A 23,236-nucleotide genomic window follows, 5' to 3' on the forward strand; every position below is an offset into this window, starting at 1 on the left:
AATGTGTAACAGAAATATTTTCATTCGAAATAAGTGGCTTATCACTTAAACCAGTGTTCTACTGTGAAATATGTCTTTCAGCAAGCGAAATCCTGGAATAAATCATTGTGTGACTTTTGAAACAAGGAAATAGCCATTTCTGGTTGCCTCTGTTCAAAGCCCACACAATTTTTTCCGAGTCTACACAAAGATATTTACATCTGTGATACAGAAATGTGGCTCGTGTTGGTGTTGTGCTTGACCACTAAACATAAGAAAATTGTGGGCTGTTGACTTGTTATTTCTTTTAAGTAGGATGACTTGCTTGATCAGTTGACTCAAGCTTATTTTCACTGGCATTCAAACTGCGCAGTTTACCAAATGTCCCTTTCAGCCAAAATGTTGCTCTCTTTGGTTACTTGTAGTTATGACATCGTCTGAAGCAAACAGACAAGAAAGCCAGGAGAAAGCAAAGGGAAAATTAACCCCAGATATCCAAACACCATTCCACATCAAGGAAAATTGGAACATGATCATCTCTGTTTCTGGCCATAGAAAGTACATTTGTACCAAAAAAAAAAAAGAATTTCTTGAGTTAAACTTTATTAGCACAGTATGGACACAATCAGTAAAGGATGGGCACATACCAGTATCACATACCCAGTGCCAAAGTTGTCTGTTGGAGCACATACCTCCTGACCCAAGCTGGTAGACATCTTGGGTCACTGGGTTAGATACATACTGCGGAGTGGGTAGGGTTCCCAAGGAATAATGATCGTGTCAAAGTTGACCGGAGGACTGCCGCCACGGTAGCCTAATGGTAAATTGCCACACGCATGGTGTGGAAAGCTGGGCTCCCACTGACGGCAAGTTGTCATTTTGTCCACTTTCAGTTGCATTTTTTATTTATACATTTCAAATTTAAAAAATAATTTAATTTCCCCTACACTTCCTCTCACTTTAAATGTCTATTTGCTTCCTTGGCTATAGCTAAGAAAAAGTCTAGCCCCTCTATTTCCCTTAGTCTGACCATTCATCGTTTGAGGCCGATGCGTGGTTGGTATATGTCAGAATTTAGCAGGGAATTTTAACAGTGCACACGGTCGAGGTGGTTGATTCGTGCTGTATTAAAAATGGCCGAAATGCTAGAAAAAAGAGAGATGAATGAGAACATCAGTCCCACTTTGGCAAAGCATTTTTAATAGTTTATATTTAATCGCAGTTAAAACCACACAATAGAAATGCCAGGCCACCAAACAAGTGCTAGGCTGTCCCTAGCAATGCTGGAAGTGCCATTGTGCCCAGCTAGCAAGTTTTTGTTGCCTTGTACAGCTTTCTGCAGTTTTTTTCACTGGCTATCCTGAAGGGGAAAAAAAATAAAATAAATGGATTGTGTTTGTGGGGCTCATTCACTTGCCCCAATTTCAACCCTGGAGCAGTAATTTGAGAAGAAACAGTATTGCATGTGGCTACAATGAGCCGAACCTTTTCAAGGAATTCCTGTGGTGGTGTCCACTGATGTGGTGGCTTCTTGTTTTACTGCGCATTCACTACCACGCCTACAGTATTCACTGGAGCTTGCAGTAACCAAATTGTACAAAACACTCAAGTTCGCGGTCATCGCAGCTTCACGGCGATGTGAGAGTAGTAATGCTTTCTAGCCTGCTGTTCAGCGGCATCGTGCTCACAGTAGCGCAAAGTTATGTGTTCAATTGTGCGTTCTTATCGGCAGTGGCCAAATTTTGATAGACGCAAAATTAAATGCAAACACTTGTGTACCAGGACCTTACTGATTGAAGAACCCTCGTAGTCCAGCTATGTCTCTCCACTATAGTGCCACTCATAACCCACTGCACTTCTGGGATGTTTAGCTACATTCAACGTAATAATGTTTTCTTTTATTAGAATTGCACGGCGATAATTAGTGCTCCTAGGTAGGTACCCACTGAAATGTGATGGCAGGACAAGTTTGACATTTAAATGTGTGTGACTCGGTTTAGCTCAGATGGGCAGGAGGAGGTGAATGTTATGTAATAGGCAACACACTTCTTTTCCCTTATATTGTTTGGTTCATGCAGTGCAAAACAGACGAAAGTGCTACACATTTTTTTCTAAAGCTTTCTCTTGCGACCAGAGAAACGCACAACCCAATGTGCTGTGCGTCTGTCTAGCACTGGCATTCGTGCTAGTGTGTGGCGTGCAATCAATCGGGCTGTTGTTGCCTTTGCACGCACTTCCTTGTTCAGGATGCTCATTTACGTTGCTGATGGGCTTACTTCGTGGTGATTAACATGTTTTCTACAAGCTGCTTCTAGTCTTCCTAACCTCTTTTATCATTTTATTTTTTCACTGATCTTCGACCATTCGTCTCCAACCAAGGGTTGCTCATCCCAGTGGCTCATTGATAATGGGGTTCTGCTGTTGAACACCAGATCTTGGTACGAGGCATTCTTCAGGAGGTGGGATGAAAAAGAAAAAGAATGTGTGCCGAGCATCCCAGTGCGTTTTTGGGAATACCGAATGGTCCAAGTTAATCCAAGCCGTCCACTGCGGTGTTCGTCACAGCCGCTGTGTTGCTTTTAGGACATTAAAACAAACCAGTATGTCAATCAGCAGTGGGTGTCGTCTGTGGTTAATGGTGTGCTTGTACCTCGCTGTGCTTCCAGGGATGCTCAACGGTAGTGAGACGCAGCTCATCCCCGCTGTGCCCAACACCAACCCAATGCTGTCAAAGCTGGAGACACCCAACGTAAAGAAGAGGCATCGACGCATGAAAAGCACCGGAGCCAAGAATTTTGAGGCCATGGAAGGTGAGGGCCCCTTGGCCTTTTTTTAATGACTTCTTTTATCTCAAACTAGACACTACTTAGCATTCATACACAATGCAGGCCTTGATAGAAATAAAGAAGAAATGTCTGACAGCAAGTGAAAACGAGGTTAATGTCCAGATGGGAAAAAAGCTTAGGTGTGAAATAAGTTTAGTCATGGGTTACTTGGTTCATGATTCAAGGTTGAAAAGCTGCTGAAAGATGTGGCTGATAAAGGTAAAGAAGCAGCATGAACAAAGTGAGATGTAAGAATGTTAAGAGGGTGGCCGCCTTTTCATGATAGTCGACATGTTTACACTTGCCCTTTGTCTGTTCATGCTTCTATTCTGTCACCTTTGTGTCTGTGAATATATGTTTTGATGAAATTAACAAATATGTCGAGTCAGTGCTATGTGTGCACGAGGTGATTACATTCCTTGTTGGCAATCATAAGGACAGATCAGGTAATCAATAAAATAATTATATGAAGAAAAAAAACTGCTGAAAAAGTGGTTTCTCAACGAACCAATATCATTCAGAGCACAAACAGAGAAGAGACATGCTAAGAGCAATTGCATTAAGCATGTTCTGCCAATAAGGTACTGCTGCACTAGCGTAAAAGCCTTACCCAACACCATAGCATTACCCAACAGACATGCTGAAATGGGTACGTTCTCAATTTATGTTCAACAGCACTAGCATTAGCGAAGAACAATGACCGTGGCCATTGTGCCAATAGCACTCTTCATTTAAGGAGTCGCTGTGTTTCCTGCTATGTGGAATGGAAGGCCACAGACAAGTGATGGTGGTGCAGTCACATGCTTAAGTAGAAGATGGCTGCTTCCTTACTGGTGTTCTGAAGATGGGGGTGAGGCACTGGTTGGGGTTTTTTGAGCGAGTTGGGGGACCTTTGTTAATAATCTTGCTAACTGATAAACTATCCCACAAGTGTATGAAGCTGTGGGCTCATTCACCGTCTGGCAGTAATATTATTGAAAGACAAATGTGCAAATTTGGGGTGTGTCATAGCCAGTAGTAGATTGTTTTGAAGTATGCGGCTTTCTTTTGTCTCGTTCGTCCATTCTCATGGTCGATGGTCAGTAGGCGGGGGTTGGACTTTCACTGCTGACGCCCTTGGCTGGCACAAAGATGCTGGCGCACAAGGTGCGTGCGCTTGCGCAATCGAGCTGTAGGGTGTGTCCATTGCTGAATGAGAAGTACTATTATGTGCTGTCCACCTGTACTGCCATGAGTAGATGTGTTGGTTGACGGCTCTGTTCTCTATGGAATTGCACCGTGAGACTCACACTACCTAAATATTCTCACTGCAACAAATATTATATGCCATCGAGCACACCATTTCATTAATAAAGGAAATGGATTTCTTTTTGGCCATTCTCTTACATTGGCAATCATAATCGGTGGTTTTCGCACATATTGTTTAGCAGCTGAAGCAATGACACATCATGAAATAGATATGATGAAGAGGTTGTACATTGATGAGTGGATAGTATAAGCTACTGTATGAGCTTTTTTCGATCTGATGTGCTTGCATTGGCCTGGAGCATCTATTAATCATCCACCGGTGACATTTTGGCACATTTGCATTTCAGACTCTGATGGGTACGAGTTCATCATTGTGTCTCTCGACAACAAGCAGTGGCAGTTCGAGGCATCTAATGGCGATGTAAGTTGTAAGCACCAACACGCATGAACGTGTGCAACTTTAGCACGTCTGCACACATCCTGTTTCAGGGGTGGTGGGCTGTAATTGAACCCATCTCTTCCACCTGTATGTTCTATTTCTGTTTTGAAGATATACTTGTAGCAAATGTTCATACTGTGAGAAGCTAATCAGTAGTTAGTTTCTATGATGAACTCATTTTCTTGGGCAGTTCTAGTAATTACAAATTTTTCTACAATTTAGTGCAATAGACTTATGTGTTTATCAACGTGCAATTTTTTAAATTTGGAAGACTAGCTTGTTAGAGCAATGTTGGTTTGTAAACCTTACAAAGCAGACAACTGTGTGTGAAGCATTCTGCAACTTGCAAAGAGCCAATTGGCTTTCTTGTTTCTCAATGAAGTGTTGTCATAGCAAAGAAAATGTATGCAAGATCTCGTAAATTATGTTCTGCTATTGGCAGCAGCATTGCCAGAATTATTTTTTTTGTTGGGAGGATGTGGGCATGCATTTGTTTGGGGATGATGAAGGTGAGGTTGGAGAAGGGTGGGCTGGGCAGGCTGCATGCAAACACACATGGCCCAGTGTGCCATCCCCTGGCTATTTGCACTGGCTATTGAATCAAATTTTATAGTTGACTTTCATTACATTTATTCGTTGGTAATTTATTCTCGCTTGCCAACAATACAATGCAAATGACTGCTGTGCAGCTTGAATAAGAAATGTATGTTGGCATTCACAGGCGTGCATTCCAGCTTTATGTGTTCCTTACCATTCATGCGTCAGCATTGTGAACATTTTTGTCCGATAATTTCACTACCAAATTCTGTTTCTTTTTGCAAGATGTAAATGCCCTTCAAGTACTCCTGAAAAAGGGCTAAACTATATTTACACTCCTGATGTTGCTACCAACCTACACCAGCACAGTGGTCGCTACTCGGTGGTCTTCATTTTTGTATGTGTATTTCTCTTTTTTTCAGGATCGAGAAGGTTGGGTCAGTGCCATTGAGCAGCAGATTCTCAGCAGTCTTCAGGGAAATGAAAGCAGTAAAGCAAAGGTAATTCAAGCTTCCTTTCGAGTCTTCAGGATTAGCTGTGTTTAAAATAAAGAAGTGCCTGACTTAATTTCTCTTTATCTCTGTTCTTCTGGTGAAGTAAATTTCATAGTTTGAATTTGTGCCCGTGTATCTATCCCTGTTAATATTAGGTAGATCTTTCCTGCATTGCACTTTAACATTGCATACCAAACTAGAACGAACTAGCCCGACTTGTTATTCTTACTGTCATTGCCATCGTGTACTTACAGAGCCGCATGAACAGCATAGTGGACTCTGCAACGTCCATCCAGGCCATTCGGACAACTGTCCCTGGCAATTCTCATTGTGCAGACTGTGATACACAGCGTAAGTTTTTTTTTCACTTGTGTGTGACCTCAGAGAATGTGCTTACTTTGCTGCACGAATCGTATGAGGGCCAATAATTATGTAGAGGCTCTCCTCGCAGTTGATTGACAGTGCAGTTTTAACGTGAATTAGGGCCTCGTAGGAGGTGACGTACACGTCAGTTATGGTGAATTGCTGTGGTGAATTTGAAGCAGTGTTTATTTTGCTTTGAACCGAAGAATTCGCGTACCACTTTTTGGTCTGTAGTGGATTCACGTGTCCCAGCACTGATTGCTTTGGATCAACTTGCTCTGCATTGAAGTACTCGCTCTTGCTCTGATATTGAAGTGTAGATTTGGCCAGAAATCGAAGGCCATGCTGCATAGTTGCTACAAGTTCGGGTAATGGATGTGTCTGGCTTTAATGCTCTGATGAGGAGCATTTTGAACATTGCTGATTAGAGAACTAGTAATTCGAACCATCACTCGAAAATTCAGCCAGTTGTTCTAGCGCATTTCACAACTGAAGCTCTTTTTATTTCATGCTGGGGCAAGGGTGTAGGCAATTGTAGCCAAAACCTGTATTAAACAGCTAGTGAGTACTTGAAGGCCCATAATGATACCTGAAACTATTTTTCTAGGCATGGTTATATATTTAGTGAACAACCTCCAGCGTAGCATAAATTTCAAGTATACCCGCCGTGGTTGCTCAGTGGCTATGGTGTTAGGCTGCTGAGCACGAGGTCGCGGGATCAAATCCCGGCCACGGCAGCCGCATTTCGATGGGGGCGAAATGTGAAAACACCCGTGTACTTAGATTTAGGTGCACGTTAAAGAACCCCAGGTGGTCGAAATTTCCGGAGTCCTCCACTACGGCGTGCCTCATAATCAGAAAGTGGTTTTGGCACGTAAAACCCCATAATTAATTAATTAATTAATTAAATTTCAAGTAGACACGTTCAGTAATCGCAAATAGCATGGTATTTACAAACTTGAAAAATAATCGATACGTATAGTACCACAAGATATTTGTATTCAGACATACATATTCTCACACGAATATAAGTTGAGATAGCATGGCAGCAAGAACATTCACATAGTAGCAGAAATGGTGCAAACGAGAGTTTGCCATAAAAGTGACTGCACATCTGTTGTCATATCATAAGAAGCCAACAAACATTGACACCAAAGACAACATAGGGTAAATTACTTGTGCTTAAAAACGAAATAAAGAAACTATAAATTAATGAAAATTAATTTATTGTTAATGAATGCGTGTTATATTTTTATCCCAGCCAGCTCAATATTTTTTAAGTGTTCTCTGAGAGCAAATTAGTTCCAGAAGTTTCTTGAAGCAGTTCCTTCTGGCCGCTCAAGAACACAGGACAATATCAACACTCCAAACGCTGTGTAATGCATGTATCATTACCCGAATGCTTTCCTGCATGTCCCACTAAGTGTTTGTTGTCATCATGTACACAGTGTTCACCAAGTACGTGTTATCATCAGGAATGCTTACTTACTGAAGTAGTTTCTGTGTTGACTTTCAATAGGCCACACTCGCCTCGCAAGCAATTCTTTTTTTTACTGTCGAAGGAAGAGCAATCAACAATTGACAAATGCAATGGACCACTAATAATAATGCACATTTTAGTTTTGTGTCCACATATTGAAACACAGACGGAAACACTTGCAAATTATACACATTATACATACCTCTATAGGAGATAATCTTCTTGTTCCTTTGACTGAACTCTTAGGCAAAACTGGCTTATTGAGCAAGCTTTAGAGAAGTACAGCTTTTGCTGCTTTTACTATTGATTGTCCGACACCCTGGGACTGGTGCAGTATAACCCTAGTCACTTTTGTGCCATTAAACCCGATTTGACTTGCTAACTAGATACATGTAAGTTCACCGTCGGTCACACTCACAGACTGGCAGTTGTTTCCTGGGCAACCAGAGAAGAAATCCTGAGCATGCGCACAGCTAAGCAGTTAGGTTAATCAGTTGCACAGGAAGGGTACTAATAGCTAAGCCGCACATATCAAGCTCGGTTTGCGCGTCACTCTTTTTTCATGGTGCAGTTTCCCACAATGTTCACCCCCTGTTCTTGTTTTAATAAACAGCTGATAGATGCACTTCCTCTGTGCTGTTTTCAACCCTGTGTATGTTTGAATTTGCAGTGCTGCTTTCCCTACCATTCGTTTTAAAATTAATGACGCTACATTCATTTATTACAGAATCCAAAAAGTTTCTTTTGAACCAACCGAGCCTTACATAAAATTTTTTTTTGTATATACCGCATAATGCATGTGTTTGCATTTTCATTGGGTATTGCTGAAGTTTATATCATGGTTATTAACCACGTATGAAACTGTTTAAACAAGCCCATTTTCTGTTCAATTTGTTCATGTTTCCATATGTTGCTTAATTGATTTAATTCGTGTTCTACTGTTTTTATAATTGCTGCCTTTCTAGTTTGTTTTCATAGTTGTATTTATTACTGTCGCTGCGTTAGCTTTTACTTTTATTTTCGTATATATCATGTACAGGAGGTCCCAATTCAGTCTTCGACTCCAGGACCTCCTCCTGTATATTACATGTTGTAATAACTTCGTATGCAGTAATAAAATTTGATTCTGATTCAAATATAAGCAGATATGCATCTTAGCCTGGTACGACTAGATGTTTATGGGCTTTTGCATTTTTTGAACTATGCTGCAGAGCCAGACTGGGCCAGCCTCAACCTCGGTACTCTCATCTGCATTGAGTGCTCAGGCATCCATCGCAACCTCGGCTCCCATATCTCCAGGGTGCGGTCCCTGGACTTGGACGACTGGCCGTAAGTCTGGGCACTGTTTGCATGTAGGGTGTACTGACTGAGGCATGCCCAAGGCACTGGTGTTCTCAGGTGCAGAGGTGTACTCGCATTGAATTCTGCAAGAAAATGAATTATATACCGTCATGCTAAAATTGCCGACCAGAGGCACGAGTTCACAAGGCCTGGAGAATGCGGCCCTGACCACACAAATGCTTACTCGCATGCACGAGCTCACATCTGTGTGCCTATTGTGGAAAGCTATTATATCTGTTGTTGGAGGAGAGGAAAGAACGGGTGAATTCTGCTGTCTTGCCAGCCGCTGACACCTTAACAAGGGTGAGAAAGAGGGGTGGGTTATAAAGAGAACAGTGCAGGTGAAAATAGAGAGCGGGGAGGAGAAAAGTAATACTTTATCTATTTATTTATTTACAAGGTTTTGGCTGGCAGCGAGAGAATGTCTCTCTGACTAAACAATATAGGACACCGTAATAATTACACAGACTGTCGCGCTCTATAAAAATGCTCCGAATGCACAGTTGGGAACAGAATTGTGAGATTCAATGCAGAAATAGAATTACACAATATATGACATGTTCGAAAGATGGGCTAATGTCACATCGATAAGAGCAGATGTGCTAACGTCTCGCAATATTTACAGCATGTGCAATAGCGACTGTTAGCACAATTTACTCATTTGATTTCTCGTACAGGGGACACAGTGAGTGCATGCCAGCTAGTTTGTAGGGTAGGTCATCATGCAATTTGCAAGGTCTCCCCACTTTTGTTCGTGGACAAGTGTGGAGACATTTTCGAAGTGGGCACGCAACTTTCCCCCGCCTCCCCCCAACCTCCCAGGCACGCCTGGTCTGGCTTGAACAGGTCTAAGTGTCACTCGTGTATCTCCTCTCCCAAAAGGCATCCGAAAGGTGCGTACAGATTCTGGGAGATGAGAAACAGAAAAAAAAGCTTTGTTGTATGAAGCGCATCGATTTTGTTCATGAATTGGAGTGTCACTTTCAAGATTGCCGATTCCTGTGTATTACTGTTTCCTTACTTTTTCTCTTTCTTCCTTTATTTTTCTTTTCTTCATTTTTTGTTTGTTTTAACTCGTTTGCGGCCCATTTGTATGGTCCCTCCTGTTTTAACCACATAATGGTTTGCAGTAATAAAAAAAAAAAGAAGAAAAAAACGAAGTAAGCTCCATCACCACAATGAGGTAGGTGTGAGCTGGTGCATGCCAACAAGCATTCGTGTGGTCTGGGCTTAAGAGCAACATGAGTGCTGGGCGTTAAAACAGGAAATGGCATCACAGGACAGAGCATTTTGTCAGGCTGCAGGGTAGCAGAGTTTGAACACTGCCTCAATAGATTTGAGTTGCCAAGGTTCTCATACTATTGTTCTCCTCCTGCCTGTTGTTTCCGTAGGCCGGAGCACGTGGCTGTGATGATGGCCCTGGGCAACATGGCGTCCAACAGCATCTGGGAAGGCAACGCCGCTCGCAGTGGCTATGCCAAGCCCGGACCCCACTCGAGTCGCGACGAGAAAGAGCGTTGGATTCGGGCCAAGTACGAGCAGCGAGAGTTCCTGGCACCCCTGCCTTCTTCGAGCGGGCCCACCGCTCAACAGCTTCGCGACGCCGTATGCCGTGGCGACGTCCGACAGGTGGCGCTGCTGTTGGCGCACGCAGCACCCCACCAGCACGAACTGGTCAACGCACCGACGAGCGCCCGAGACTCGCGGACCCCGCTTCACATGGCCGCTGCATTGGGAAAGCTGGCCATGGTGCAGCTTCTGCTATGGGTGGGTGCCAATTCCACGTAAACCTGTTCAGGGGCGGTGTATGCTTTTGCATTGGCAATCCACCTTTTTCGCATTCCTGTGCTGCCCTCTGTCCCACGCCGCTGGAAACATTTTGAAAGGGTGCCAGGGCTTTCGGCGGTTGATTTGTGTACCTGCGCCCATGTTGAGTGCGCATAGGTTGTGCGTTTCGTGGATCGTGATTAATTATTAATGGATTCTCCGGGACAGCGTGACTTTCCTGGAAGTCGTGTAAGCACCTGCAGGCTACTGGGTGAACAGGCCCGAGTGTGCTGTTGTGCCATCAGTGGGGCCGATAAAAGGCACGCTGAGCTGTCTGCCGATGCGGCTGCCTTGAAATTGTTGTTGCTGATGTCTGCTCTTGCACCATGCTTTTGCATTCCTTTTACACATTCATAAGACATTTCGCATATTCATGAAATCTTCAAGGACACCCTTCCACGTCAGATTTTTCAAAGCGCTGCATTTCTTTGCATCGACATATATCAACAGGCTGTTGTTAGCTTCGGTTATTGTGGAAATGGCACATCACTGATATGAAATAATGTCAAAACATAGCAAAACATGCATATCTGTGCATATGAGCCGCATTGTTCCACCTTGAGAAGAGTCAATGGGAGCGGCCGAGCCCCAGAAACAACTGCATCCGGGATCCGGACGCATATATTATGGGCTGTCATTACTGATTCTCACTTTTCTTTAAGTTCATCATGCTTACAGTTTGCACTTGCCATAAAGTATTATTAGAGAAAGAACTGTGCACAGCATGCTCACTTAGAGGCCGTGTAGTCCTCCAGCGAAAATGCGGATGCCATTGCTTGCGCCGTTGGTAACCGTGCAAGGCAGTTGTTTATGCTCGGTGTTTATGGCGGTTGTTTCCCATTTGACGCAGAGGTAAACAGTGCTGCTCTGGAACTAAGAAATGTCAGCATAACAACACATACAGATCCACCCATGTATGTAGCGAATGCGACTGGGAGCTTACGGGAACGGTGCCGTGTCGCCACTTGCCACTTATTGTGTATGCGCTGTGCGAAGTGAAGAGCAGTTGACATCAAATCGCTATGGGGCCATAACCGAACTATAAAAGCAGCTTCCTTCATCGTAACTGCTTATATTTAAGTTCAGGTCCACCGAAAGCAGGTGCACGAACTCAATGGGGCCGCGCTTAACCCAACCTTCGCTAAACAGTATTGATATTGGCTCAAACTTCATGTGCATGACTTGAGAGGACTGAAGCTTGGGCATTCCAACTCTGAAGGCATGTTTCGACTTGCATTGACTGCGATTAATTATGTATACGAGCGAAGGCGCTGTGGGGCCATTTCATTGTCGGTTCGACAGCCGATTGCATGGGGTTCGGTCGCACAATCAGGGTCGGCACGCTGATTTTGGCAGTGCCATAGGTAAGAAAGCCCACTGCACTATGTCAACTCGCACCTGTCGGTTGCGTTCTTGTCGGCCTATTATGATAGAATGCTCTCGGCGACACACTATGCGGAGTAGTTGGCCAATCGTTGGCATCAGCATGTTGTGGGTCTCGTATCGACCCAGTGTTACCGCGCGCTATAAAAGCACTTGAAGTTCCCACCGTGGTTGCTTAATGGCTATAATGTTGGGCTGCTAAGCACGAGGTTGCAGGATCGAATCCCAGCCCCGGCAGCCGCATTTTGATGGGGCCAAAATGCGAAAACACCTGTGTACTTAGATTTAGGTGCATGCTAAGCAACTCCAGGTGGTACAAACTATTCCGGAGTGCCTCGTAATCAGATCATGGTTTTGGAACCTAAAATCCCATAATTTAATTTGAGTACGTGAAGTCAGGCACACACTGCCACCACCAACAAGAGAGGGCCGATGCTGCAAGAATATTTCATCAGCACTGTGATGTTTTGAAGTGTCGCCCAAGTGTGATCCATGGGCTTACCGATAAATTTGCTAGTGATCAAGGTGGCAACTACGTGGTTCAAGGTTCAGTCTGCATGAAGCCTTGGCCACTTTCTGTTTTAAAGTGGAACTGCAGTCTTATGTTACGCACGTTTTTGGCGCTGCACGAACATAGAGCTATGTACCAGTGGAGTTCCAATGCAATATATGGCACGAATGTTTACTGCAGTGCATGTATGTGCTCTTCTTTTTTTTTTCGGGGACTTTCCCCCGATATCAAGTAGTGTGGCTGCGTGTGCGCTCCTTCCAAAACGTTTCGCGACTACTGTAATCCGCTTAGGCAGGGTGCATGGGCCGTTGCGCCGTGAAAAAGGGGGATTCATTTTTGCCAGTGTAGTGGTAGCAAGGAAAACACCGTGCAAATTGAGCTGGATGTAAATTGAACACTTTTTATACCATACGTCAGCAAAATAAATGGAACTCTCTCTGACTTGCACACAAGTTATTTTCGCTTAGGGCCCACCCATACTCGTACTTGCCAAAATTCTACTCGGCAATGCTCACTCGGAGCCGAGACACGTGGGTCACTCTGAATTGGAGCAAGTCAACTCGTGAGTGAGTCTGCCAACCTACACTGCATACAGGGTGGCTTATTTTCACTTCACTGTGCTAAGTGCAGTCAAACCTCTATATAACAAACATTGAGATAACAAATTATTAGATACAGTTAAACTTCCACATAACGAAGTTGGCAAAATCGGCAGTTTGCTTTGTTATATCGAAATTCCTTTCTTTTGAAATTCAACCTTTTATATGTCGTCACCAATAGATTTTTCTTCCACGGAAGGGGCCGCAATATTTTCCAAATTATCGGGCAGACGGAAGAAGCAAATTTGAATGAGAAAAAAAAAGGTTTTGTTGAATTTGAGGGATTGCGACAAAAGATATGGTTTCATACCATGTTGACGACATATTCTCATTGGCAGTAGGAAATGAACCCAGCCACACTTTCATGTCACCTCTGTGCCTGATAGTGTTGCCTGCAGTGGGACGATGCTATCGTGAAAAGCGTCGGTAGTGGGAAGTCTGCTTCTTGCTTCATCACGTCTCTGGAACTCAAGATTCTGCAACTTCCAGTAATAAACGCGCCGGCAGACAGCACACAAGATGCCATGCCATATTGGTACGCCCACCCTCTGCGCACATGGCAGATTACCTCTAAGATGGGGCATAGGCTACGTAACGCTCAGCCCTGCTAATCCCCAACTACTCTACATAAGGAGACACGCAGAAACCTGCCTCTCTCCCCTCACTCCTGCTCACCCGCGCTTGTTCATGTTGTTGTGAGCTTGCTCCCTTTTCCCATTGCTTGCACGGCAAGGCACCACTTAACAAGCCACCACCCTTCTTAGCTCACCCTTGCACACTTACACTCACACGCAAAAGTCACTCAAAGCATACAGGCCATGATAGTATCTTATTGCGCTTGGACTTTATGCAGTACATGATGCTGCTCTGCTTCCACGGTCTGGTCGTTCTTGGTTGCGGAATGTGTGATTTGAGAAGTGCACTCGCAAGCAGCTCCGTGTAATTGAACCATTTGACCATCTGTATCCACAGAAGCTTCCATTTATTGTCTCGGTACTCCTTTCCGGCGTTTGTTATACAGTTTTCTTATATTGAAATCATGTATTAGGGGGACACACTTCATTATATTGAGGCTCTAAATACATGTGTTCTGTGGAAAAGAAGTCGTAAAATGTTAAATGCTTCGTTATGCCGAGTATTTTGTTATATTGAATTTTGTTATATTGAGGTTTAACTGTATAGTGTAAATGTGCTGAGCAGATGGTAGAGCCACAGCCCCAGAAAGGCTTTGTTAGTCCCAGGTTCAGTCCTCAGCTGAGAACAAATTTTTCAACTGCAAAGCTTTCTTTCTGAGAAACCTCTATGGGTTTCCTTTGTATAGCTCATATTGTGTTTGAGCAGATGACAGTTTTCTCAACATAAATCTTCTCCACCTTGAGGGCTTGTGCAGAATTGATTTGCCAGCGATGTAAGTTTAATATGCTTCTTCGTGATACAGTGAAACCTCGTTAAACCGTAGTTGGCCGGAGCTCGGAAAAAGTACGTACTAAACGGTAGTACTGTTTAATCGAAATAGCATGAGATCGCCCACTTACCTGTCGAAAACGGAACTCAGAGAGAGTGTAATGAAAGGGGAAAAAAAAAATGCAGTATTTATCCACTTCGCACGACAAAGGTGTTATTTTCGTTTGATGCTGCGGTGGCCTAGCACGACGACAGCGGCCTCAAACTTACTGAAGCTGCGTGCCAGCTTTTCAGCCAGCCCCCTCTTCTCGGCAAACATTCACATGGCAGATAACTCGTTGGCGTTACGTATTCTCCGTGCACGGGCGCAGTAGTGCTGCAGAAGTCCCGGTGGCGCCTTTTTCATTGCTGGGTGCCGGAGTTTGGAATACTTTTCGTTTGGAATAGAGTTATGTTATCGCGCCCCTGTTCTCATCACGACAATTGCATTCATGAGGCTGACGTAACGCGCAGCTTCTGCCACTGTCGGGCCTGAATCACCCGTGCTGTTGCTTTCCGTGTCGTCCTCATCACTGTCTCTAGTCAACACTTCGGCAACAACAGAGGAAACGATGGCGAAAAGTCGAACCTCGTAGCTGACATGTCGTTGCGGTCGCAGCAGCGCTGCCGAGCAACTTCTTCGCATTCCAAATGCCACACACCGTAGTCAACACCAGATCCCTGTCGCGTGCCAGCGCCGTCTTCTTCGTGTCACGTTCGATAGCACGGACGATGTCTAATTTTTCTTCTATGCTGAGCACCCGGTGTCTTTTTTATCCGAGCTTCGGAACGACGTGAGTCCTTGCTTGCACGACGCCATAATGCTCTCTGGCACGGCGTCGAAATGATGTTGATGTTGATGTGGCTTCACGCGCAAACGCACAGGGCGCTTGGAGGCCGTTGTTCCGATTTCTGCGGCTTGTTGTTCTGCTGGGCCGCCTGATGGAGACGACGCACTGCCGTGTTTGCACGACGAAAAGTTGAAACACTACGTTTTAACCGATGCGTGCGCAATAAGCTGATAGGGTTTATGCGGATACAAAACACATTATGTTCAATGGTCGTAGAGTCGGGGATTTGACTTTACTACTTTTAAAACGGAACTACTGTTTAAGCGGGTACGGTTTAATGAGGTTTTACTGTACTAGTGTGTAATGAACGCACGCTTGTAATGGATGTTGAATGCCACATGATTATAACAAGGTTCGACTGTCACTGCCATCCGTGATGGGATGTCCAATAGGCTGCATTCTGTTGCCAGTAGCGAAAGAGTTATTTTAACTTTCTCTGAATGCTCTAGGCCAATAATTAACATGTTTATTTGCTTTGAGCTGGTCGTTACATTTTCTTCTGAAAAAAAAAAAAAGAATGCCATGCAAATGGCTGTACACTAAATCGGTATTTAGTTGCTATTTAAAGACAGGACAAATGACAAAATGTGCAATGCATCATCCAATGCAGTGCATGCACGTTAAAGGGACACTAAAGCGAAACAATAAATCAGTTTAGACTAATGAAGCATTGTTTGAGAACCCTGCAGGGAGTAATTTCAAAAAAACAGTTTGATTATTAGATGAGAAAATGAAGATCCAAGTATCAGTATTCGAATTTCGCGCTGAAACCGCAGCGCTGGTACGTCAGCGTGACGTCAGGGATCCCAAAGTATGCTTTCGCATTTGGGCCGTGTTGGCTGAATAAAGGTGCCCGAAACTTGCCATGTTTAATATTTGGTTCCTTTAGAACACAATGTAGTCAATCTGTACCGCTATATATAGTCGCCCCTATGAGGTGCCATCAAAATCCAAGACGTCACAGCTCCCAGCTGTGGGAATTTAAGTATAGGCGTCGCCACCCGTATTTCGTTCTTGCACTTTTTCTGGCTTACCAAACATCTTATCGTTGTAAGAGTGGTGTTTTTGGTGTTGTAGAACGGTAATTTACTGATGCAGAAGAAATCATTTTTGACTTTAGTGTCCCTTTAAAGAACCCCGGGTGGTAAAAAATGATCCTGAGTTCCCCACTGCCATGTACCTCGTCAACACATTGTGGTTTGGCACATAAGACCTCAGAATTTAATTAATTACTCGTAATGATTTCACTTTCTTTCCAAATCTGTGCTCTTTATTGATACAGCAGTAGCTATGTTTAGCAGATGAGAAACACAAGGCTGGCAATCATGAATGGGCAGTGGCCAGAGCCTCCTGCCTGTCAAATATAACTGCATAATTACATACCTGGCAGTCTTCTTTGTGAATTTTTTCTAAAAGCTTACAAATTGGGCTCGTTCTACGATTTTAGAAATGTTGCATGTTTTATATAAAACAAGCTGTGTAAAAAATAAAAAAAACATGCAGATCCAATTTGCAACATCGGAATCTCAAATTACATGTAGCTTGTTTGAGTAAGTGAGGAATCGGAAGTAGTGAATAACACCAGCACTGCCTCGACATCTGCAGCTGTTAGGTATCTGCTTCACAATCAGGACAAAGGCAGTGTGTGGTGCTTGCCAAGGGAAAATGTTGAGAAGAGGTGTACGCACAGAGGAGTACAACACGCATCTAGTAGTACATTGTAGGCTTCACACACTTTGTGTCATAGTGGCAGAACCATTCTGGGAGATTGGCCGAGAATGGGCACATGCCCAGTTGTACACACCAAGTGCTGAAGTTTCCCGTTTGGGCACATATCCATGGCCCAAGTTGTCCATATACAACAACCACAAATGCATCTGGCAAGGCAACAATGATGAACAATAAATCATGGATAAGGGGCAAAGAAATCTTCGCTTCAAAATGTCGCTAGAAACATGTAGAGACATCGTTTCAAAAGAGTCTTGTTTGGACTCGTGAGGTTTTGAACATTGCATCAAACGTTCCTTGCGTGGTGCCGACATGATTCTCGAATCCGTCGTACAATTGCTCTTAGAGCTTGCCTGCGTCCCTAAACTTTCTCAGAATACCGAGTAGCATTTCCCACTAGTTCTTTCTGCAGGGGACACTGGCATTCTCATGAGTACTGGGAGGCTATTCTTAAGATAACGCGGAAGGTGTCTAAACCTCTTTAGAAGTTGTCAGCTCATAACTGCCATTCGTAGCAACTGTGTTGTGAGGATCAAAGAGCCACTGGAGCCCATGGATTCTTCTTTGATGCTCTGCTCATTCGAAGGAAAGTGGTCTAAGAGAAGCCCGTTCTCTTGAACTTCCAGAACAATGCCAATGCCAAAGCTGTGGACTCGGAAGGCCGGACCCCGCTGGTGTACGCAAAGAACTCTAACTTTACGGAAATCTACGAACTCCTCCTACACAGCGGAGGACCCGACCCGAACCAGCTGTCGACCACGCTGTCTCGGCGGAGGGGTAGCCTGTCCAAGCGGTCGGACGTCTTCGACAAGCTCCCGGCCAGCATCATCTAGAAGCCCAAAGACAGTTCCTGGTTCACCACCCATCATCTCGTGCCACCACTGCGCGCTGCTTTCATTGTTGCATCACCCACTGCCCTCGATCATATTTTACATCCTCCACTGTTTTGTGTTGTTACTCCCTGGTTTTTATTTGCTGATGAATTGCGAAATGACTTAATATATTACACCTGTCTGTCTGTCTACCTACTGCCCCTCTGTGCTGTTGTGTAGACATTTGTCCTGTGTTTGTTTCATCACATCTCGACGTTTTTTTTTATTGCCCTGACAAAGTATGAGTTGTCTTCTTTCGTTAGTCTATTCGCAGCTGCGAATGGGCTCTGGACAACACTTCCTACAAAGCAAGCAAGATCTTATTCAGTGTTAACTGAGGAAAAAAAAAAATAAACATACCCTTTTCTGTCTGTTAGAAAGTTGGGCATAAATGATATGTAATTAGACCTGTTTATGATGACGCGTTTCTGGAAATATAAAGGAGAGGCTACTCGATGCTTCTTTTGATTCCTGTTACATATTGAAGTTTATGGGACAAAAATACATGCAGTCCTTAACTCTGCATAACTTCATGTTTTTTCATAGTGCTCAGGCTCTCGTAGTTTTCCTCACATGCCATCTTTGCTACGAATACAAACAGTTCCTGCCCAAATAGCTAGTCGTGACTTTAAATTAAATGTGTGTAGTTACTACTACTAGCAATTTAGCGCCGCAGAAGCTCAATCATTAAACAGTGCGTTGGATATCTTGAAGACTGCTTGCATTCTCACGGGTGTACACGCATAGAAAGGCTATTCTGCAGTGGCAATTTGCTGCCTGTCAAGACTGCTCACTGCCCACTGCAGGCGTGTGGGTGCACTTGTGGGAATGCAAACTGACCACGTGCTCCAAAAGTGGGGCCCAGCCGTAACGATGTCTCTCTCAGCCAAGCAGTGCGGCCAGGAAGGTGTGTGCAGCGCCAAAGCCCCGTGTGTGCGTGTATGAACGCGTGCTAGAATTTGTTACGATCTCGCCGAAGCTGTGCTTCAGTGGCCGTTTAGGCATGCGAATGAATGAAAGCGTTTGTACTGCAGTGCTGAAGTTCTAGCTAGGAAATTGTTGCTTGCCGGAACCGGCACACCATTCCCTTTCTTTCTATGGCACTTCGCGTGTCCGTCACTTGACCACCGCATGCACTACTCGCCGGCGGTGTCTCGAGTTTCGAGTGTGAAGAAAACACTGCTCACCGTCCATGCGCTCAGTTTCTTCATTTCGTTCTTTGTGGCAACCCTCTGTGGTTAATTAGTAGGACTGACACAGAGCACAGGGCAATGCAAGAAGAATGCCGTACTGTGCAGTGCAACAGATAAGTCAAAAAAGGGCTGGGCTACACAGGACAGCGTCAGTGTAGTTATACACCAATCGACTGGCGGCTGCCCCACCAAGAGCATTTCTCCTGCCTTGTGTTGTCCTACACTCTTTGATAGTTGTCTGTCGATCATGCTGACATGTACTCGTCTCTAGCAGCCCCTATGCTTTTCACATGTGTTTTTCCCACTGATTAACCACAACCTGTGGGATCTGACCCTCCCAACTTTCATTTCTACTGTATTGTGGCATGCACCCTTTCATTTTTGACTGGCTCACTCTTTTGTTGTCTGCAGTCTAGCCTACAAAGACTGCGCTTGCTTAGTTTATAAAGGTCTATTGCGGACCTGGTTTATTATGGCAGATAGGTTTACTTGAAAAATATTTTTTATGCATCGCGACTACTTGCTTCATTGTAATGTCTTATTTTAGGAAAGAACATTGTCAAAATTACATCTACAACACATTTTAAATCTCTTCAGCACGCAATCTCTGTGGGTGGCAGCGGTCTTTTCGAGCGTCATCACGAAAACAGTTTATTCTTTGATCAATTCTATCGCAAGAGGCGAAGAAACATTACTTTGTGGCTGTTTAAAACCAAGCAGTAGCACTGAAATATAAATTTTGAAGAAAATTTTTCTTCATTTACACAAAATGCACACACAGTTCCTGTGTGTCTCTTTGATGCTTTGATTTTGTATCATTGCATGCCATGTGCTGTGGTTACCTACTGTAGTGGCCCTCGGTGTACATATGTTTCTATAATTTATGTATGTTGATTAATAGAGGCACTTGTTCATAGCTTGGAGGCCTGCCAATGGTGTGTCCTCTGATTGCACCAATTCTCCTCTGTGCATGTGTTTGTTGTTGCTATATTCTGGCAGGTTGTGGAAATGTACATACTGCAGATATCTAAGTTAATTTTTCGCAGATGCAATCATGTTCCCTGCTGTGAACATGAGATTTCTCTTGTTTTCCGTTTTTTTTTTTTGCTTCTTAAGCCAGGGCAGTCAAGAATTGCTTTGTACAGCAAACACAGAGAATCTTATGGAAGATCACTGTTTATGTCTGTATGTAGGTTAATTTCTACTATGCCAGTGTTTCTCTTTAATGCCGAGCCATGCAGCTGGGTTATTCTGTCAACATTCCTTTGCAAGTGCGTTACTATAAAAACATTTAAGCAGCTTCACTTGACTGACAAAATGTGTCCGAATTTATAATTTTTTTTTTTTTAGTTTTACGAATTGTCTAGTTAGTCACAATTAGCCAAGTTATGTGGAAGTAACGCACAGTCAAGTGAATTTTATATGGGTATTGATTCAGTGACGTAACTTCCGGCTGCATTTTGTGTGTGGTTCCTACCTAGTGTTGCTTACATTGTGAAAGTTGCTGATGCCATACTCTGTTGTGGCAGGACTAACATATATATATATATATATATATATATATATATAGGTCCAGCAACATTGTAGACAAGTGATTGTGTGTTTAGATTCCCACAATGTGCTGTTGGCATTGGGCTGTTCTCTTTGATTACAAGGCATGGCCGCTGTCGTGGCTGGAAGCAGTATATGTATGTAGCATTTTGTAAATTTGTAAAGAAATAGTAAACAGGTTGTTTGTAATGTCAGTTTTCTTTTCAGGCAGAAAACAAGAATAAAGTTATACAATGTGTACAAACCACTCCTGGTGCACTGTTATTCCTGCAAGGTGAACAGATTTCCTTGTTGCAACTTGGTGCATCTGAGGCAGTGCTCCTCTCGAACCAAAGGGCATGAGTCCACTGGGTGTAAAGAGGACTAGATGCCTGTAGCAATGCACGGAGACCCATCCTAGTGAGATAAGCAGCGTAATGTGTAAATTGATTACTGCCATGCATTGTTCTGAGCAGTTATTTGAAGTATCACTTCATTGGCTTGTATATATCGCAAGCTTACCATTATAATAGAAAAGGAAGGTGTACAATCGGTGCATTTTACCAGTGCTGACATATGGAGCATAGACTTAAAGACTGACAAAGAAGCTTGAGAACAAGTTAAGGACCACGCAAAGAGCGATGGAACGAAGATGGCTAGGCATAACGTTAAGAGACAGAAAGAGAGCGGTTTGGATCAGAGCAAACGGGCATAGACAATATTCTAATTGACATCAAGAGAAAAAAGAATCGAGCCGGGCAGGTCATGTAATGCACCTGTTAGATAACTGTTGGACCATTAGGGTTACAGAATGGGTACCAAGAGAAGGAAAACGAAATCAAGGATGACAAAAGACTAGGTGGAGCGATGAAATTGGGAAATTCGCGGGCTCTAGTTGGAATCTGTTGGCGCAGGACAGGGGTAATTGGAGATCACAGGGAGAGGCCTTCGTCCTGCAGTGGACATAAAATATGCTGATGCTGCTGATGATATCGCAAGAGGCGATTTCTGGTGGCTCGGAAAAAAAAAATGCAGATAGTTGACAAAGTGTAATGCATTGGCATTAACAGCTAGCACTGTTCTCTGAAAGTGCTGTTCATAATCGCCATCCTCTTTTATTCTCTGTTAAAATGTGCACATCGAAAGGCATTTACAAAACAGTAGATATTCCATTTTTTCATTGTCTCCAAGTATTTCACCACTGTGGTTCTCTTTTGTCTTTGTCATAAAAAAAAGTACATTGCGCTGATGAAACTTTTTTAGCAACCAGAGGCTTTGTTGTAAAAATCGCTGGATTTATATATATATATATATATATATATATATATATATATATATATATATATATATATATTGCAAATTACTATTACAGTAAGTAAGTGAAATAGCCTGGAAATGCTTCTGTCAGTTATATGTATATATAACAGAGAGAGACTTATTCATCAATCCCACATGGTGAACCATGGGTCCCAAAAAGTGATCTGAACTTTCATTTATCTCTTACAACTATATAAAATCTCAAGGTAATACTGGGACAAAAGGCAATGGGTGGTCCACAGTGGTCCCACATCCCACCCAGTAGCGGCAGTACACTGGACATAAAAAAATGCACATTTGCGACAAAGAATTTGAATTGAACAAATAATTGTACTTGCTGTTGAAGTCTACAGCATAAATGCATCAACTAGTTTAGGTAATGGTATTGCCGAGGTTATACACAACGACGTATACAATCAACATAAATTACTTGCTATATTCACAAAAAGATTGACTGGCCATCCTGGCCCTGCGACTCAACGTCCCAGCCCTGCGACAGTGGATGTCCAGTGAAGCTGTTGAAGAGCACCACTACAACTGCTGAGACGGGTTTGCAATGCTTTATTGCTTTATAGCCCCGCCCCCCCCCCCCCCCCCCCCCTACACACACACACTCAATTTTCGCTAGATTTGATACCTGTTGAGTTCACAGGTCTTCCAGGGTACTGGCCGGGATAAATCCTTTGCTCGCAAAACACATTCATAAAGCTCCGGATAGCTTACGTGTGTAATTTACTACAAATGTCATAATTGGTGCCCTATCTTTGAAGTTTACGTACATAATGCCCATAACGTGGCATTTATTTTTGCCAAATATAAACGAAATAACTTGTCTAGTTCATCGAGGACATCGCTGAAACTGACGGAACTCCGTGTTGTGACGCCTGAAAATAGGGAAAGGAAAACCACGGCTCATTGATTATTTGCAATGCTTCTAGCCGGACCACGAATGTAAAAATTTTGTCGCACATTGCAGTTACCATTTCCACCCTCCCCTTTCCACAAAAGCTAAACCTGTTGTAAACTGCAGCTGCATCGGGACACAAGGAAGCATAGCTGATAGCGGTCATATCACAAGCTCTAACACCATAACACGCTCTAACCGCATTTAACTTCGCACAAAGAGTTTCCATAGTGTACCATCAATTTTCGCTAAATTTGGTCTTGGTGGCTTTTATAGTTCTTCCAGGGTAGCGTGCTCAATTATTTCCCGCACATTAGACATGCTCATAACACTCTAGAGTGCTTGCATACGTAATTTATTGAGAAAGCCCCA

General features: G+C 43.5%; 1 protein-coding gene across 6 annotated transcripts in view; it reads left to right on the plus strand.

Annotated features, from left to right (window-relative positions):
• Positions 1–20,911, plus strand: part of LOC126529991 (centaurin-gamma-1A-like) — a 277,071-nt gene extending 256,160 nt beyond the window's left edge. For all 6 annotated transcript variants that reach the window (XM_055070171.2, XM_055070172.1, XM_050177460.3 and 3 more), the window contains 7 exons: positions 2,646–2,789; positions 4,400–4,473; positions 5,451–5,528; positions 5,777–5,873; positions 8,577–8,694; positions 10,098–10,473; positions 17,675–20,911. In XM_055070171.2, coding sequence (XP_054926146.1) covers positions 2,646–2,789; positions 4,400–4,473; positions 5,451–5,528; positions 5,777–5,873; positions 8,577–8,694; positions 10,098–10,473; positions 17,675–17,881 — 1,094 coding nt within the window. In that variant the 3' untranslated portion in view covers positions 17,882–20,911. The remainder of the gene's footprint in view (positions 1–2,645; positions 2,790–4,399; positions 4,474–5,450; positions 5,529–5,776; positions 5,874–8,576; positions 8,695–10,097; positions 10,474–17,674) is intronic.
• Positions 20,912–23,236: the final 2,325 nt, after the last annotated feature.

This window comes from Dermacentor andersoni, chromosome 5, assembly GCF_023375885.2.
Source record: "Dermacentor andersoni chromosome 5, qqDerAnde1_hic_scaffold, whole genome shotgun sequence".
NCBI lineage: Eukaryota > Metazoa > Arthropoda > Arachnida > Ixodida > Ixodidae > Dermacentor > Dermacentor andersoni.